The sequence below is a fragment of the Hipposideros armiger genome, unplaced genomic scaffold, assembly GCF_001890085.2.
Source record: "Hipposideros armiger isolate ML-2016 unplaced genomic scaffold, ASM189008v1 scaffold_939, whole genome shotgun sequence".
Lineage (NCBI taxonomy): Eukaryota > Metazoa > Chordata > Mammalia > Chiroptera > Hipposideridae > Hipposideros > Hipposideros armiger.
Window position 1 is genome coordinate 372,097 of NW_017732289.1, and position 20,541 is coordinate 392,637.

Sequence of the window (20,541 nt, forward strand, 5' to 3'; positions counted from 1 at the left end):
ACATAGGCAGTACCCATCATCAACATAAATTCCTCATGTGCTTCTTAGGAAATAAACTGATGAAGGTTGGAAATCATTGAAAACCCTTTACTTTTTCATGTGGTCATTCAATCTTTTCCCATTATGCTCCCATTATTGCTCTTGGCAATATAGTTAAGAGTCTATTGATGTCAGAATTGTAAAATAAATCTATAGTATGTAGTTTATAACTTGGTCAGACAAATTCATTTATCTTGAAATTTTGGCCTGGTTGGTCTTTACAGACTAAACTTTTGCCCTAAACTTTCATATTAGTTATGTAAGACTAGAAAAAATAATACACAATTGAAGTTTGTGGCACCTTTGGTTTTTTGTTGTTTGTTTGTTTTGTTTTTTACATGTGTTCCCAGAAAATAAGATTGGTGAATTTAAAGTAGCAAATAAATAATCGATAATATTAATTAAAACATTTTCGTGTACTTAAGCATTCAATCAAAAGATTCTAAGACTTCTCGTCAGAAAATTGTCAAGAACTAAAATGTACTTCAGTTTTGCATGATTTTTTTCAAACAGTTTGCTACCTAGTCTATGCCAGGGCCCTGATTATGTCCTTAAGAGTCACTTCCGTGTGCTTACTAAATTATAGTCCTTCATTTTTTACATCATTAGTAACCCTAAATATTGCCTAATGCCCACAGTACAGTAAAAATGCAATGTATTCATTTTTAGCTACATTTTCATTTTGATGGATTTGTGAGATGTGGGGTGATTTTGAAGTTATATACTTTCTTCCTAGACTATTAAAAAAAGGCTTCTAATCATTATTTTGGAACCACGAGAGTAATTAGCTGCAGCAAGGTGAAGGCTTCAATATTCAAGCTTGAAGTAACAGCCTTACCTTCAACCTACCATCCTTTGAATTATGTGTTTCTTTCTGTCTACTTCCCAGAAGCGGAGGCATCATTTTTACACACTCAGTGAATCTTTTCTTTCTTTGCCATCTGTGAATGAACTGCCCTGCTTTGTCTTATAAAAACCAGGCCAGCCATAGGCTAGCCCTGAGACTAGCGCATTTAAGCACTGTAGGTAGGAAGATTTATAAACAGCAACATCATTAGCACAGAGGAATTGCCTGACTGAACAGGTCAGAGACCTGCTTGCAACAGATCCTAATCGGATGGAATAATATTCAAAAGATTTGACTAGTTGGGGGCACCCGGTGAAAAAGCAAGCACTGCATGGAAATGAGTGACTTGGACACAGATGAAAGATTTAATGCAGCTGTGACAGGTAGCAGGAACCCAGGGAAAGAGGGGTGAATAAGAGCAAAGAACTTCAGATTAACCAAGAGGCCTACATGCAACAACAGGGACAAAGCAATTAGAACATGGAAGATAAAACCAGATAAAATGACCCGTGTGGGATCACACAGCATACCAAGCAGCACACCCAGTGACAAGAAATGTGTTTGTCTGAGGCAGAGTCTTAGTTTAGTTTGGCCTCAGGACAAGTCTGAATGGGGATTTGGGAAGTGCAAAAGCCTGTTCACTCTTCTGCACTTTTCTACGGGAAGTACATGAAATTCATCCATCCTCCTGACCCTTGGAGTGAACTAGCCCAGATGGAAGCTAAATCCTAGATACGGTTTAAGTTTAAGACTTGAAGGTTTTAAGCTTTAAATGTCATCCATATTCCCAAGCAAACAGAGCTGGAGAACCCCTCCCCCACCCCTGAGGCACAGCAGCACCTCTGGGTATGTTGAGGTGGGTGTTCCTCTCCCAATCAACCCAACCCCACATTTATCCTCCCTCCTGGCCCTCCTGCCTCCCTCTTCCTGCTGCACTCCTTCACACCACAACAAAAGAAACAAAAAGTATCAAAAACTAGTAAGTTAAGGGAATTCCTGAAGACTTGGAGTTAGAAATGAAACTCTAATTAGTTTGAATTATATTCTCATGAATGATTCAGCTCTTACATGATCTTAGGAATGGAGCAATCACTTGAAAAAAACCATCATGGAGACTCTCCTGTTAATGTGCCAGAAAATAGATTAAGATGCTTAAAATACAAAGAAGAGAGCACCCTGCTCTCAGACTGCTTGTGTCTGAGTTGCAGAGACACACATGCACATGGAAAAGGAGAGCTTGTTGCAGGCTTCAAAGGGCCAAGTAAAACATTCCCTGAAGGACTTTATGTCAAGCATTGTTGTATTTGCCTTATATGTATTAATTCATTCATCTACGTAACACTCCTATGAGGTATTAAATTACCTGCATTTTCTAAATGAAACAAAGAGAGGTTGATTGATTTGCAGGGGATCACCCAGCTAGTACTTGGTGGGACCAAGATTTAAATCCAGACTGTTCAAATTATATCTACATTTATATCTCTGTCGACATCTGGATGACCTGCCATAAGGCTTCAAAGTCAGGACCCATGTCTGACGGCTGGAACAGCCTGAGAAATCTTCCTGGTGGGGGTTGTCCAAGAGCTGGACCTTTGAGGATGGGTGGAGGGTTAAGAAAGGACACCCCAAGAGCAGAGACATCAACTCAGGGGCCAGCATGCGGCCACCCAGGGACAGGATGGCTGCCAGGACCCATGGTGCTTTCAGGTCAGAGATGCCTAAGTTCCAGTCCGGCCTCCGCTGCTCGGTTGCTGGCAGAGTTTGGGTAAGATTCACGGGTTTCCCATAAACTGGAAACAATAATAATTATAATGATAACACCCATCCTGCCGGGTTAGTGGAAATGTTTGACAAGATGACATAAGTAAAAATGTCTGGCCTCATAATTATAATTTAATTTAGTTTTAAGTGTGTGTGTGTGTGTGTGTGTGTGTGTGTGTGTGTGTGTGTGAGTGAACAGATTAGCCAGGAGTAAGAAGTTTATGTTGGGGAGTAAAAGGAGATGCCAGAGAGATTCTAATCACATTATGGGAGATTCTGACTACAAAATGATCAAATTAGCAGAGGGGAGCCACTGAAGGTCGTGAGTGAGAGAATGAGCAGTATTGTGAAAACTGTGAGGAAACTCAATCTGGCTATAGCACTCTGTACAACATGATTTAGGGGAGAGAGAAAAGCGCAGTGGGAAGTAGGAAAGAAGCAATGGATATGGAATCTGTGATTTTTTTTCTATAAAATTCATTTATTCATTCACTCAAAAATACTCAGCTAGTCATTAAATAGGATGTGGTACTAGGCCCTGCTCTGAACCTTGCACATACAGCAGGGAACAAAACAGTCAGAATCTTTATCTTCACAGAGATTATATTCTAGAATAACTCCTTATTAATATGAAGGTAGGTGTATTCATAATAAGAAAAAGAGATGTCGAAGAAAGTGAAATGTGTTAGAGCAAGATGTTTTCAGAGCATGTCGTGTGATTGCTCTTCAACCAGCCCACCCAAATCCCATTCATCCCTGACGAATCTAACCTTGGTATGCCTTAGTCCGTTTCAAAGAGAAGCATGAACATCTTTCCACTGTATTTTAAATAATGTCCCCAACCTCCCTGTTGTATCCAAATCAATTCTTTTTTTTTTTCTGTAGCTGGATCTGAGAGCCCTGGGAGGCACGACTTGCCTTGCCAGCATCTGATTTTGATGTCACTACCTCACCTCTCTCCTGGCTCCTCACAGGAGCAGCCTCAAAACGCCCTTGTCTATTGCAGCCATGACTTCGTTGTCCCCTTTTGAGGTCACCCACTGTGTGGACCAGTTCTCTTCCCTACACCTTTTTCTTAACCATTTAGGAAAGGGTTCCATTGGATGTTAAGAAAGGATTCTGAGTACCTCTTCCTTCTGCCTCATGTATGAAGTTTAGTTTTAGTAAAAGTGATGTTGCACAGAATTACTTAACTTTGCTCATGAGCTGGTCTAGCATCTCTGTCTTTACCTAAATGTTTTCTTCAATAAGGACTTGTCTTTTTTTCTCTTCATTAAAGAAAAATGGACAAATTGATCTTCTTTACAACAGGTAAGCAGTTGTTCCTGAGTGTAAGGAACTGTAGGAGTGAAAGATGATTTTTTTTTCCCCAAGTTGACAAGTATTTATTAGGCACCAAAGAAACCAGAGATTATTAATGATAAAAGTGAACCAGAAGACACAAGAGCATGTACAATGTGAAGTTGTGTTATCTCCTGAGACGTAAATATGTGAACCTGTAAAAATAAGCACCATTTCTATGGCTCTTCCAGTGTGTCTCTTTATTGTAGGACTTTGAGGAGTGCCTGGCACTTACAAAGCACTTAATAATAATCATTGATTTAAATAACCTCTCACATCCAAACAGCCCTGTGAAATGGCCTCTGTTACAGATGAAGAAATAGAGGCTCAGAAGCGCAGATCGTAGTGCCATGCATGGTGATGTCAGTATTCGAACCCAGATTTTGGACAACACCACAGTTAAACACAATTAAATACTAAACTTTTTTTAGTATTTATCAGTGGGAAGGGACACTGTGAGTTGCAATGGTCAGCGTCGACTTTATTGAAAAACTATGCTTCTGACTTATCTATAATTGTGTTGTAACCCGTCTGTCCTTCCCTGACCTCACTAATATAGTTTAGATCACTGAAATGTTTGGTCCCCGGTAGCGAACACATTTCTGAAAATTAGCAGTGCTTTTTACTTGCAGCTCGGCATCCCTAAATGACTCATGTCATCATTTTGCACATTCTCTTGATTCCTTAATGTTGTTTTCCTCACCTTGAATTTATTGACACCAATTCATTTTGCCTTGACATTGGCATTAACAAGGAAATGGCTTTGTTTCATCCTGACATTATAAAATCACCTCCCAAGACTTGGTTTGACATTGTCAGGAGGTGGTTATGGTGACAGCAAGGCCACAGCAGACAAGAGTGAATTACAGTGATTCCCAGGGGAAAACAAAAAATCATTAAGAAAAGTTACTGCTGTGTGATTTCAGTAGCTATTTTTCATACTTAAATATCCCTGCTGTTTAAAAATCCTAAGAGGGCTTGGACCATATTTAGAACACTCCTGCCAAGTACGTATAGGAAAAATTAAGTCTCTAAGGAGACATTTGGCTATAGCTCGACAAACAGGAACCTCAAATTATATTTTAGCTTTATAAAGTGCTCAAAACATTCAGATTTTGTCTCAAAAAAATATAATAAAATAAAACTACGCATGTGTATTAATGACACAATTATCTCCTTTCATCCCTTGATACCTGGATTTCTTAATGCCAAGTATCAAAGGCCTGTCGTATTGCTCTGCCTCCTATTCAGAAGGTGGAATGTTTTACAGATTTGTCTCCAGCACTGAATGGGGTTGTATAGATTGCCCTTCACAATTCTCATGTCATTTCAAAGAACATCAAACAAATCCTTTTACTTGCATTTTTCTGTGTGCCCATGATGGCCTCTCACCTCCATCCCAGTAACAATTTAACTAGTCACCTTCCAATTCAAAAAAAAAGTCACAGAGTTTCTTCTTCAGGGCCATGTCTTTTTCACCTTCCTGTTACCAGCAATGCTAAGAGTATGATAAAAGCTGTTACGTTTTTCCTTAATGGAAAATGAAGGGAATGCTTCTGATCTCTTAGCTCACCCAGCCACCCTTCCTCCTTCCCCTCCCTCTATCTCTTCCCCAGTGTGTATTGTATCATTGAAGGAAGAAACCCAAAACAAGTCGCCATCCTTTTCCTGCTAATGTTCTCCATTATGAAATCACGTATGGGAAGCCCTGATGAGTCATGGCGGACGATTCTTACGTGTGTCCCTAGTTCACATCCTCTCCCATTCCTTGCCGACTATTTTATCCCTTCCAAGAGCCCACCTTGCCTTTGCTTCACCATGTTCAGCCTTACCTCCAACTTCCCGAAAACTGAAATGAAGCCATCAGGAAAAAGTTCTTTTCACTTCCCGCTCTCCACCTATAAAGCTTTATATCATCCACCTGCATCAATATCTATCTATCTATCTATCTATCTATCTATCTATCTATCTATCATCTATCTATCTTACTAATGAGAGATATTTAGCCACCATTTAGAAAGAGGCAGAGAACAAAAGACAATTTTTATTTACTTGTCTAGAATTTGTTGGTCATCTGTTCAGTGCCAAAGCCAATGCTAAACACTCACGCTGTAGCCACAATGAACAGATCACAGATATGGTGCAGACATGAACATGTGGAGCAGGTGTGAGTCTCCCACAAACTCAAGGTGCATGCAATATGGTTTTTTTTTAGTTAAATCTGACTGTGTGCCCCTCTGCTGGGAAGGTGGTGTGAGATTCAATCCCAGCCACCGCTATGGCTTGATGTTCAAATGTACAAATGCTCCCCCCACCCCCAATTTGCATCAGTCAGCATTAGTTAACAATGACGTGGAGCTCAGCATCAGACCCCTTTGTCTCGGCTGGACCCATCCACCCGAGGCCATGCAGTCCTTGTCCCAGTGTCCACAGCCCTCTTATGATTATGGGATCGTGTAGGAATTCTTGTGCCTCTTCTGAGATAATTTTTGTAGACTTTTAAAATAATCAGTAGTTTGACTATATATATTAATAACACAAATACTGACATATGGCAAAATTTGGTCACATGATTCATTTGTTAAACAAATGAATTTATTATCTCAGGAAAAGATACTTTTATATTCCCGAGTAACAATTCCTCTTATGAACCTTTTTTAATATCATCAAAGGACTATATATTTATTCTAGGTAATTTGGAAAGAGTGAAAAGTATAAAGATGAAAATTAAAATTATTGCAATCACCTGCCCTCCTACCAGCCAGAGATAAACACTGGTCACATTTTGGTACAATTGTGGCAGTACCTTTTCTGAGGTGTGTATCGCATAAAGTACATGAGTGTAGAGGTACATGTCTGTACTCATGGGGAGTGTCCGGGGTAGACATTTGTGCTGCTTTTCCTCCTGACATAATGTCATGTACTTTGAAATGATGGTTTGTACCCTGCTGTGTGTCGCCATTGTGGGTGACTATAGCTCCCAATGAGCACCATCATTCACCTTGGGCAAAAGGGTAGAGGTTGTGCCTTTTTATTAAACCAGACAAGTGCATTTTCTGCTACTAGAGGAGAAACTCTGCGATTTCTCAGCAGCGTTTTTATGAGCACCTTGCCTGTCTGTGTCGGAAGGTGTTGACCTAAATAGGATTTCAATACATCATTAATGATCGCTTTGGGAAAGGTTCCCAGCCTTCGGCTTGTGGGATTCTCGGTGAATTAATTCTTTCTCAACACTGGCAGAGCCTTTTTTCAGGTTGCAAAAGCTGTAAACTTTGGAGGTGTTTGGGTAGTGCCTCGTGCTCCTGCATTGGAGTCACCTGTTATCTCTTTCACCACAGCTGGGTGATCTCATACTGCAGACATAGGCTGCTTCAAAATGAATATGGCTTTTTAATGATGTTTTGAGCAGTATTCCCTTTGATTAGACAAGAGCAAGTGTCACTCCCTCCCATAATGGGTGCTTTGACACTAGAGGAATAAGAATAGGATGGCCATTCTCTAATGTCAGAAGCTGCTAAACCTGATTAGCCAGACATGTCTGACCACCCAGCTGACAGCTTCCACATGGTTCTGTACGGCCCTTCAGCTCTGCTCCCTGGCCCCACTGCCCTGAAACCAAGTAGGCTGGATGCTGTCACATGGGCATCATGCCACCAGCACCACTGTCCCCAGATGGATAGAGGCACAGACAGGAGTGGAGACTGAGAGCAGGAAAGCAAGGATGTTTCCACTTGATGGTTCCCACATTTCAGTCTGGATACCGCTTGCTTCTAACCATCCCCAGCCTCACCATTGCATAAGTTTATGTTGGGGAGTAAAAGGAGATGGGAAGCAAAAGGTGGGTTATGGGGCATTGGAAGCAGGTTGATGGCCTCCTGCTATTCTGAAAGTAGACCTATGTACTTGGATTGGTACAGAAAAATGCACATTCAATGATAATATACAAGTCACCTTTGAGAAAACGGGCACTGCTGTTCCAAGAAGACCTTGCAAGGCTTTGTGGAGTACACAGCAGTTGAAGACAAATATTCAAGGGTTGCATGCTTGACCCTACACTCTCTCAAGATTCACGCCTGCAGAGAACACATACAGATGCTGTCTTTGAGAGAGGACATTTACTTTCTTTTTCACTTTGAGTACCTTGAATTGGATAGGTAGTGATGAATTCATTATTCACACTATGAGATAGGAATAAGCACATCACTCTTCCATCTGGGCTTCCAGCACTAGAGGGCAGTGAGGAAGGTAAGGAACGTTCAAGTGTACGCAGGTTGTATTTTATACTTTTTAAAGCACCTCCACTTAATTCACCTTGAGACTGCCAACAACTGTGAGGTGGGTGGATAGGACAAGTCTTATTATCCTAGCTTTAGAAGTGAGGAAAGAGAGGCACCAAGAGGTTAAATGATTTTTCCCAAGTTCACCCAGCCCATTAACCGCAGAGAACAGACTTGAATCACAAGTTCTTCACATAACTCTTTTTCAACCCCCTCATGCTGTTAGTACAAGTGAGGAGAAAAACTATCCCTGTTCCACAGAAGACTGACAGGCGAAAACAGTCAAGTGAAAACAGCTGCCCGTGTCATCACCAGGACTCATAATATTGGACAAGAAGCCCAGTCGTCCCGTATTTCATCAAAACAGAGTTTCTCCTCACTCTTTGCCTTTTAAGATGATAGGCTTTCCATGAAAGATATTCATGCAAACCATCAAGCTCAAGAGAACTTTACAAATACCTACTTCAAACTCTTGCCCTAACTTTAGAGTTGTCACTAGAATGTAAGCTCCATGGAAGCAGCTGTATTGTCAATCTGGTCCACACTATATGCCCACTGTCAAGAATAGTGCCTGCTGGATGATGGATGGGTAGATGGGTCGATCGATGTCACTAAGTTGTTTCATGATCTGTCCCAGGCCTTACAGCAAAGCGATGGCTAGTCAGAACTAGAACTCAGGTTTCGTAATTCCCAATCAATGTTTTTACCACACCACCAATCATGGCCAGCTATATGTGAGAAAAGATGGGAAAAAATTCAATTACTATACCTCGAATTCCCCAAAGAGGCCATTACACAACAGTCTATAAAGTTGCTTCAATACCCCAGGAGCTAACCTGTAGGTTCAGTTTTATATCTTCCATCTCCCAACTTAGTAAAACAGCCGCCAAGGCTGAATAAATGGGTCATAATCCCAGCTCTTCATCTCCCTGCCACAGCCTCTCAAATGCCTAAATCAGAACTGAATGCTGCACACATGCCTTTGTTATTAGCCTGTTTGGTGGAGGTTATTCATTCTTTGACGTTTCTTTGAAAAGGACAGGAACAATTTGGAACATTGTTCCCTTAGCAATCCTGGGCATGTTTCAGGTGATGAAGGTAGAGGTCACTTTATTAATGCAACCATCAAGGAAGGCTGTCATGGTAATGCATTGCATCAATTCCTTGAAGTGCAGGAGACAAAGCCAAAAAGAGACACTTTCAAGTCTATAAATACAGACCCAGCATTGCTCAAGCATAGCAGCTCACTGACAGGGCGACCCTAAATGTATAGCTTTGAACAAGACCCAAACAGAGAAAAGAAAACTTTCTTTTGGTAACGTAATGGGTCATCAGGACCATAATGGGAATAAGTGACCCTGCAGGTCGCAAAGAAAAAGAAAAGAGCAAATAGTAACACTGAGTCCTGCCTGGTGCCCTCTTTGAGCATATGTGATCCCTCTCCAGGTCTGCTCTTCCGTACCTTCCAGGTAGGACTAAGAGAGAGAAAAGGAATCAAAGTCTCATAACTCACATTTTGACAATATACTGCAGTTTGGGAAGAGTAAATGGGTATGACAATCAAGAAACCTACAAAAGTCAAGGTAAATAAGTGAATAATTTAGCTACATCCCTGTGACTCTCGTTATCCAAGGTACAGGATAAGTAAAAAGAAGTGAAAGAAGGAGGAAGAAATTCCGCTCATGCCTCTTCTTTCACTGTGGAAATTCTAAGTGTTTTTGTAAACTCATAGCAATCGTGGGAGCTTATTTATCTACTGGTGTGGCTTGCTTACTGAAACTGTGATCAGAGTTATTATAACACCTTGCTGTCTTCAGCCTTCCCGCTAAGACCCCACACTTCATCTTTTAGCCAGATAACTCTGTTTGAGTCTAACATTTAATACTATAACCTTATCTATCAGGGGCCACAGATTATCTTGGGTACTCCACTTGAAAGCATTCCTAATTTTGAAACATGAAGAGGTTATAGGTTCTATGTTGTGATATTAGACATACCATAAATGAATTATTTTTATCAATGGTAAAATGACGCTTTAGAATATAGTCAAGCCAGTATCAAAGTAGTATTAGCTTTTCCTATATCTAGCAATCATATTTTATCATAATAAAAAGAATTGTGTCTAGCAAATAACAATTTGCCTCCAATACTGGATCAAGTGTTGCATACTGAATTTAAAGATGAACCTTCCATGTGTAGTGAGATTGCATCCTCTTAGATTGTCAATGACGATGAGAAAATCAGGACATGTTTCATGTAAATACTTCATAAAATAAGTTCAGAGTTTTCAGTTTAAGGCAGAGCCACGCAGATGAGCACTAAGTAAAGAGAATGCTAACTGCGAGGTGCATGTTGGCTAGAAATCCAGCCCTACTTGGATTTTTAATCTGTAGCTACATGCAAGATGAAATGGAGGAGATGCCAGGATTTTAAGGGAGGTTTTATCCTCTTACCAGTTCTGTCAACTAGTGGCGGATGCCCCAAAGCTTGTGTTGACAGGAACTCTGAAGTTCAGTGCAAGAGAGTGCCAAGCCCAAGTACTTGTGTCTTTTGTGTACCGGGGAAGGAGGAAGGAGGTTAGGTACAGCATCATTCGCCATTCCCTAACTAGATCTTCGATATTTGGGGTTCTAGTTTACGTCTGAGCTGATTTGTATTTGGAGCGCTGCAAAATGTGATAGAACTCTAGAAGATGTGATGCCTAATGCTACTCACACAGACCTCACCTGGTCACAGTGTGGTGTGAGAGCAGAGCTGCTAGTCAACGCAGCTGAAAATTGACGGAGGGTCTACAGAAGATTTATTTCTATCGCCCCGAGGAGCACAGAATACAGCACTGTGCAACACCATTTACTGCATTTCTCCTAACGGGGAGACCTGGGCTCTAATTCTAGTTCTACCTGAAATTGCTTTCGGTTTCCTCATCTAGAGTTTCTGAATTTTCCTCAAGCTCTAAATTTGCTCTTCATGTCAGAGCAACATAGAGCAAATTACATGAGGGAGATTTTGGTTCTTCTTATCCTTTAATTAATTGTGGGTGATACTAAAGGGTCTTCCTTAGATCCCAATCTTTTGTATTTACACCCCCGGGAAGATAATCCACTCTTACATTTCAACTTCTAGTACGTACCATTGCCTCTAATTCCCATGGCTCCGCACCTGGGAAGTAACTGTTTCTGATCTAGAATCACCAGGGTGTCTTCATTCTCCTTTCCCCAATATACTTATCTTCATTGCTATAGCTGGCACTGTGGCACCCTGGGCCAGACCTTCATCCTTTTACCCCAATATTAATTGAAGAATAATTCTTTGTTGTAGAGAGGCTGTCATGTGCATTGTGGGATACTTATTAACATCTCTGCCCTCTACCCACTAGAGGTCAGTTAGCATGCCCATTCTGGACTTGTGACAACCAAAAAAACGTCAAATGTCCCCTGGGAGGCAAAAATGACCCCCTGTTGAAAAATCACTACTTTAGACTGGCAACCAATTACCTCTATTAAACATTAATTCCTCAAATTTCTCCAGTCCTTTAACTGTTTATTTCAAAATCCATTCTGCCAGATTCAGTCAAGAACATGCAATGTTTACTTTGCATTGCTCCTTTGCACAGCTCAAAATGCCCTTCCTCTCATCCTCTTCCAGTCTGTCTCTTTATTCCTAGACACAGTCAGCTGCAGCAGGAAGACCTCTATGATTAATTTTATACCTTCATATGATCACTGCATTTTGTTGACATCTTCTCTTCTTAGCATCCTTCATGGTCTTTGTTTCTCTTCCTATGGCTTAAGCGTTGATACTCTTCAGTGTTCTGCCTCCATCTTTATTTCTACTTAACCTGACTTCTACCAGGATACGACCTTCTATTGCTTTCACTTCACCCTTTGTAACAATGACCACCATCATCCCAGCTCCACATCTGTGTTCCCTGGGTGACCTATCTCCTGAACCTTTAACTGTTTTTTCCTGCTAATTACACGACTCCTGCAGAAAAGCCTACAGACCTTTCAAGGACACTAGGTCCAAAAAAAAGTTCATTTTCTTCCTTTAGCAAACTCTTCCTCCAATCTTCTTTTCTTAATAAATCACATTATGATGCATCCAAATACCAAAAAATAAGAACCTCTGAATCTCTCTTACCCATTTCAAAAATATCTGTCTCTTTCTTCCCATTGCTCTAACTCAGCCCAAGCCCATTCTGCGGAAGTATCTGGTACCCTTGCTTCCAGTTTGTTTCTTCTCTGGTTTAACTACATCTTTTACTTTCCTTTAAAACAGCACCCTGTCCACAGGTCTTTGACAGCGTCCCATTGCCTGGGATCTAAACTCTATAGTATGTTATGTGGAACCTTCACAACTAGGCCACAGCCCACCTTTCTAGCCTCTATTTTCCCTTTGCACGTCCATCCTTCTAGCCATACCAGTTCATTCATTATTCACTAACATGTTCCCTGTGTCTCTCACTCAGGATCCAGTGAGAAAATGGAAGCCAGATTAGGTATTTTAACTGAGAGAATATAAAAGGAAATGGTTAAAACAGGTATTTTAGAATTTAAAACTAGAGGACACTGAAGTAACTCAGAGATTGTAACTGTGTAAACTATCACTCTTGGGCTGAGGGATTACAGGGAAGAAGATGGGGTTATTAGAAACAAAAGTTTGGAGGAGAGACCCCACAGATCTGAGGAGGGTAGTATCTTTCGAAATGCTGAGCAGGGGCCCCTTGGAGCTGGACCTCAAACCTCTAAGAAGGAATGCTGCCAGGTTGGTGCAGGAACCTCCAAGGGCGAGACGAAGCTGATTCTGAGAAAGCCGAGCCCCGAAACCAAATGCTGCTGTTGGGATGAAGGGCCTTTACTGGGGCAGCACTGTTAGGAAGAGCCATGAAACAGGAAAACGGAGATGTCTTCCTCCTTCCTTTTACCTTCTCTGCTCCCTCTAGTGATCCCTGCGGGTGGAGGAAGCCAGGAGACAACTTGCAGGGTTCCAGCCTCAACATCAGAAGGAAGGGTGGGTTTAGAATTGAGAAAAAAATTGCTTAATAACCAACGCAGTGCTGTTTCACGTCTCCTTGCCTTCCTCGTATGGTTTCTCCATCATAATGCTCTTCTACCGATATCTGCCTGATGCACGCCTCTGTTCAAATACACTCTCCTTCCTTTAAGTTCTCTAATCTTCCCCCAAGTAATTATTTACACCAGCATCTGAGTTCCCCTGGCAGTTTGCAAACACTTCCTTTATAGTATTTTTTTATATTGTATCATAATCATTTCTGCATATATTCATTGGTTTGTTTGTTTTCTGCCAAATGTGACCTCCTTTAGGGCAGGTAGAGCTACAACCATAAAATCTAGCCGAATGCCTGGCACACAACAGATATGCTGGGTGAGCTGGACGGATGGAATTGATAAGGGCATTTTAGTGAATTAAATATTAGATCATTTCTTGTACATATTTTATCTTCTCAACCAGGCTTGAACTCCATAAGAATAGAGAGCATGCTTTATATTTCTTTTATTTCTTCGTAATACTTAGTACAAGGTTTCATATGCTGAAGACGAGCTCAATGATATTTGTTAGCCACGTAGTTTATTCATGAAGCACAATTTTGGTTCAAAATGACATGACGATGGAGCATAAGTTTATGAATAGTAGGTAAGGTCTCCAGTTAGGTTTATATGGATTTCTAGCATGTAATTGCAACAGTGTTCGGTGCACATGGTCCTGTTCTTTTATCTGTTGAAAGAATAGCACAATCAAGAGACCACATGTAGCATGTCTTAGAGGAATTCTACAGTAATGATATATATTCTAGGTTTCTTTTTCCTGTTTATCTCTTACAGCAAATATATTCCCCCAATTCATGAGGTTACATCTGTTCCTTGTGTATTTATTAAATTTATCAAAATCATGATTAACCAGTAGATTATTTAAATGTAGGAAAAGTATTGAATTTTAACTTAATCACCAACTTCTTGAAAAAACAAAACCTCTGCTCAATAACTGATTTATATTCAGGTCTAAGAAGAAGCAAATAGCTCTTTTTTTTTTAAGGAAGTGATATTTAATTAACTATTGATTTCTTCTCAATTATTCAAGGCAAGCAATTATCGATATTGATGGAACAGATATTTCCCTACCCCCAGTGCCCAAATGAAAGGAAATATCCCATTCAGCAATCTGCTGCCTGGAACAAGAAATGCCAAGAATCCTTAACTTTAAATGAAAACAGTTATCTGGATCTGTTTATTCCATGTTGTCCCAATTAAACAGATATTTCCTGAAGTGTAAGCAAAACAAAATCCTGAAAACCTATGTATGCTTTCCAAATTAACAACAGCCAAAAAGAAAAAAAGGAAACAAGAAAGAAAAAAGAAAAGAAAAGAAAAAGAAAGAAAGAAAAAACAGAAAGACAGAGTTTTGTCAGTTTTGACCATGATCTAAACACTTCTAGTCTTGGCTTCTTGACAGTCTTAACCATGACTCATAAAATACTATAATTTGGGTCTAATACTTATGATTTTAAAACCATCCAATGAGGGATAGCTTACATAATCATTAGCTCTATCATTTATAGCTGGAACACCACCTTGTGTGTCAAGATTTTGAGCCTGAAGGATTTAGTAGGCCTAATTGTCACTTCTGACACTTACAAATAGCAAGTGTGGGTACATGTGAAAATTACACCAATACATTATGCACCTGTGTTAGAAGTCTCCAAGGAATTGTGTGGGAGGTGGTGAAACAGGGCGCTGTTAGGCCACTTTGTTATTAACTCTGGGAGCATCCACCACCATTTCCTTCTCAGCTCATTAGCACACAGAGCATTAGCATGTTATATATACAAAGCTCCTTTTGAAAAAGACATGACTATTGAACATGAGAATGGGTAAGGCAACATTCTCCATTGTATTACTTGGGGGAGAGGGGTTATTTTTTTTTTAAATACTTTGCATTTGATGAGAAGTGTGTGTGTGTGTGTGTGTGTGTGTGTGTGTGTGTGTGTGTGTGTTTAATTCATGTGGTACCCCTGGGGAAATTTGACCATGACACTTTTAAAAAATGAAAAATATTATAATTTACAAAAAGCTCCTTTTTCTGCTCTGCTCTCACAGCCCATTCCAGAATGGGTCTACATATTAAGTGCTTAAGCAGCATATGTTGCTGGGAAGTGTTCTTGGCTCTTTTACTCTTTGTTGTTGTTTTAATTTCCCTGGGTTCTATTTAACATTCTGCTAAATCAGTGAAACCTTGATTATCTAAAAGAATAGGAAACATGGAATTAATGAGGATAACCAGGACTCTGAAGAAATAAGAAATTATTGGAGATGAAAGTTACATGACAGGGACAACGAATGAATGTTAGTCTCTGGAATTGCTTGTCCTCATTTATGCAAACTGATGCTGTGAATTGATGAAAAGAATGAAATTTTGGTAATCAGGGTTTCACCATTGCATTTATTATTATCCCCGAAAACCATGGTAACCTTGGCCTCTACTTCCCAAATTTGCAAGACAGTATAACTCGTAACAGGCTGTCGGGAGCAGTGACCCTCTTCCTCACACTCCTGTGAACCAGTTTTCTCTCTTCCCATCTGGCTGCCGCCTGCCTGCAGCATGCTGCCTGCCCTGTCCCATCCCTTCCTTCTGGTGCCGGCTCCTGTCCTCATGCATGCAGCAGCCAGCATCACCGGCAGGGAGACTGGCACACCCCTTAGAGGTTCTTGGTCATTTTAGCAATACTGCTTTGCATTTTAATTACCATCTTCTGGCTTCAAAGTTCTGCATTCTTGTATCGGGCACTTGTCCTTTAAAACCCCCGAAGGTCACCACAGGTCCCACTTCCCTGAAGAGAAGCAGCTACTGCCAAACCAGGAGTATCACGTTACTTTGTAGTCCATAGCCTGAAATGGACAATGATAACATCCCAGATTGCAGCAAAAATCTATATGAAAAGAACTAATGTGATGAAAACAAAGGCAGCAAACTACATTTGTTTGGAAATTGGAGTCACATGCTTGGTTTGTGGCCGGGAGGGGGGAGGGCAAGATCGATAGAGATTTTTTTAAAGCTGAAAACATGATGTACCAGATGAACTTAAATTGATTCTGCTTGTCCTCCCCGCGCCCCGCTCCCCTCCCCCTCGTTCTGCAGCGAATGTCTGCGACAACGAGCTCCAGCACTGCCAGAACGGAGGGACGTGTCACAACAACGTGCGTTGCCTGTGCCCGGCCGCTTACACGGGCATCCTGTGCGAGAAGCTGCGATGCGAGGAGGCCGGCAGCTGCAGCTCCGACTCCGGCCAGGGCTCGTCCCCGCATGGCCGCCCGACGCTGCTGCTGCTGCTGCTGACCGCTGTGCTGGTGACAGCCGGCCCCCTGGTGTTCTAGGAGGCGCGCCCAACCCCCAGACGGGCCTGTGCAGTGGGGAAGCAAACACAACCCAAGCATTTGCTACTAACTAACATAGGAAACACACACGCAGACACCCCCACGCAAACACAGTGTACTAACTAAGAAGGTCTGACTGAACTAAGCCATATTTATCAGCCGTGGACAGCATAGCCGAGTCAAGACTGTTAATTTCTGACTCCAGAGGAGTTGGCAGCTGTTGATATTATCACTGCAGATCACATGGCCAGCTGCAGAGCTCATTGCCGATTGGAAAGGCTGGGACAGCCCCCCAAACAGGAAAGACAAAAACCAAACACACAAAAAATAACAAATCAACCAACCTAACAATATTTGCTACTATCACGTGGTGCGCCCCAGTACCACTTGGCCCAGTGCCGTGGACCAACCAAATAGGAGTGTTCTTTGCTGGCAGTGCATTGTGGGTATAAGGACACCAGTTACAAGCTGCCATATTGGCCTGCTTCAGTCCCTGAATCCCTTCCAACCTGTGCTTTAGTGAACGTTGCTCTGTAACCCTTGTTGGTTGAAAGGTTTCTTTGTCTGATGTTAGTAATGCACATGTGTAACAGCCCCCTCCAGAAGCTCAAGCCAGTCATAGCCTGTATATCTTTGCAGCACTGAGGCATTCCAGTGCGAGCACACATCCACTGTCCAAGAGTGGCGCTAGGTAAAAAGAAAGTGTATCTATCCTTTTGTATTCAAATGAAGTTATTTTTCTTGAAATACTGTAATATGTAGATTTTTTGTAATCTTGCCAATTTGTGTTACCAGACAATCTGTTCATGTATCTAATTCGAATCAGCAAAGACTGACATTTTACTTTGTCCTCTTTCGTTCTGTTTTGTTTCATTGTGCAGAGATTTCTCTGTAAGGGCAACGAACGTGCTGGCATCAAAGAATATCAGTTTACATATATAACAAGTGTAATAAGATTCCACCAAAGGACATTCTAAGTATTTTCTTGTTGCTTTAACACTGGAAGATTTAAAGAATAAAAATTCCTGCATAAATGATTTCAGGAATTTGTATTGCAATTTCTTAAGATGAAAGGAGCAGCCACCAAGCAGTTTCACACTCACTTTACTGATTTCTATGTGGACTGAATACATTCAGCTGACGAATTTAGTACCCAGGAAGATGGAATGATGTTCACTAGCTTGGACAACTTCTGCAAAATATGAGACTATTTCCACTTGGGAAAATTATAACAGAAAAAAAAAAATCTAAGTGATTGCCAAGATTATGCCAAAGCCTGTTGGCAGAGTATTAAGAGACTTTTATTTTTAAGTCATGCTATTTTCACAGATTGATATGATCATGTGACTCTAGGGATGGTGATCTATGTATCTTTCCAAATACAGTGTTTACATGGAGTATCATAAGAGGCAGTATATGATGGGGAACTAAGGAAGTGGCAGGGACAATGAGTATTAGCAATTTGACTTTGAATATATTTAGACTGAGTATTTAGACGAAATATCAAATACACAGCAGCAAGCAGACATAACTGCTGTTCCTGAGAATAAAGTTTGTTTTAAGTACCGCCCAAGGTGTAATAAATTCTTGTTTCTGCCTTTTATTAGGCCAATTACTGTGCAAGGCAGCACGGGGAGGAGGGTGGAGGGAGAACCATTGCAAAGCTTCAAGGCGGCTGAAACAGTGTGTGTTCCCTTCCCAGCACACTGCTGTCCTACAGGTTACAAATGTGTCAGCAGCAGCACCTCCTGGAATCAAAACCAATTATCAGCCCAAGCCAGAGTCTTAAGGACAATGAAGTCCTACAGGACTTGGTAGAGCAATAACCTATGATAGTGTTAGGTCGGAAGGCTACTGCCGGGCTGAATCCTTCACCCTGTCGCCACTCCCTGCTGAAACAGGCACTGGAAAATGTCCTCCGATAAATAACCTGGCTAAAAACTAGATGAAGGAACAGCTTGTCTTATTGGTTTTATTCCCAGAAAAAGCCAATTCAAAGCAGGCAATAAAAGGTAAACAAGTAGTAATGCCTGTGCTGCCTGCCACCCCATGTCTAAGTCAATTGAATGTTTGTTATTCAAATCGTCTCTTTTGATGTAAGAAATAAGAAAAGATGGGAAGAAATTAGAGCCCTCGCTCCGTGCCAGACTAGCCAACCAGAAATCGGAGATTTACATTTGAAGTATAAACAGCAAATTATATTTCAGGCTCACCAAAGAAGACCCATGAAAATGCCAATACCATACAGAGTTTGAGATTACTTATAATGAGGTGGATTTCTAATATTAAAATTGGAATTTAAGTTGTCTTATAGTTTATTAGCATAAACCAAAGGCAGACCGTGTGATTTCTAGCCACGAGGCACTTTATCATCATCCACTCCTGGCTTTGTCACAATGCTCAGGAATCAGACTGCACATCTCAATACGTGGGATTCTGAAAGCGCATTCTAAAATTTAATGAAGGCCTGATGGAAATCAGTTCACCTGCATTTTATCTTTATGGAGCTATAAGAATCTAAATTGATGAGGGATATCTTGCGTTCAGTGTATTTAGAGATAGTTTTCTGAATTTCCTGAGGTGATGTGATCTGCTTTTAATAAAAACTCACTTTTAGGCATATCATCAGTGGAAATAAAATGTCCTTTTTCATCTGGATTCTCAGATTCCTCTAAAAGGTGTGTTCCTTTGAAGAAACCCCAACTCCGAGGATCCTATTTGCTGCTTTCCAGCACTCTTACAAAGCTGATGTCATCTACAATATTATGTCTTAAAAAAGAGTTGGGGTAAAATCTGGGTACTAAGTTATTCACACGCTTAAGGTCTTAATTCTTGCTTGGTCTCTACTTGGATCAACCTTTAAGGTGGATGAATATAGTCTTGTATACGAGCTAATTTACCGAGTTCACCACAAAGTCAAAACGCGATTCTGCCCATCAACACCATTGATGAGAATAAGACTTCAAAGAGATCTTTGTCCAATGGTTCAGCTCTATGGAAAGTGTTGACATTTATAAGAAAGTGATTAGACTGCCCTGCCGTGATGTGGGAGTGATTTGTTTCCCACCCCATACAGTCTAGAAGAGTAACCTCAGCCCAGCAAAGGGGAGCCCTTGCTTAGAGGGGTGCAGTCTGCTCCTACTCTCACTTTGTCCCAGTAGCCGGGACCCTAGAATTTCCTACCAGATGTTCTCCACTCACTCTTAGGGTGCATGTGCACCTCTTCTGGGGGTCCCAACACCTGAAGTAGGCAGCATCATGAGTGCATAAGAGGCGGCAGAAGCTGGATGTGTGTGAGTAGATTAGTGACTTGAGCCTGGGAGTACACACTGAGGAATTCATATGTAAGTGAGAAGAGGCCCCTTGCAGTGAAAACCAGAGCTCAGGGATGGAAAAGAAGGGGCTACAGGTGGGAGCGAGGTAGGCGAGGCTGCTCAGGGCCGGGGTCCACTACAGAACTCTGAGCAGTCTAAACATTCTAAATCTCTACCTGGGTTTCCAATTCTTATCAAAGCATTGGTGTCAAAGTAGCAGGATGGAACATATTTTATTTAACACTATATTAGCTTGATGTATAACTTTTAAATATTTAGACATACGGTGTATGGGTTTTCATTGGGACTTTTGTCCTGGCCCCTGCCTGGTGGATCTCCCTGGACATGCCCTTGAGGTACACTTGAGTCAAATTGCTAAGTGGCAACAAATTACTCACCCAAGTGACATAAAGAAAGGTACAGGTTGGAGAGGGCATACGGGCCACAGTTTGATGGTTCCTATAGTTAATGTCTGCCTCACCTCTTCTTGGACCTGTGGCCTTACTGGAATGTAAGAACTTCTGGATGGACTGGGCGTAGCTGTGAGGAAACTCTGTCCCATCACCTTCATT

The 20,541-nt window shown here is 41.2% G+C and overlaps 1 protein-coding gene across 11 annotated transcripts in view; it reads left to right on the top strand.

Annotated features, from left to right (window-relative positions):
* NTNG1 (netrin G1) overlaps positions 1–19,277 on the top strand; it is a 304,059-nt gene extending 284,782 nt beyond the window's left edge. For all 11 annotated transcript variants that reach the window (XM_019630750.1, XM_019630752.1, XM_019630755.1 and 8 more), the window contains one exon: positions 16,420–19,277. In XM_019630750.1, the coding sequence (XP_019486295.1) occupies positions 16,420–16,655 (236 nt within the window). In that variant the 3' untranslated portion in view covers positions 16,656–19,277. The remainder of the gene's footprint in view (positions 1–16,419) is intronic.
* Positions 19,278–20,541: the final 1,264 nt, after the last annotated feature.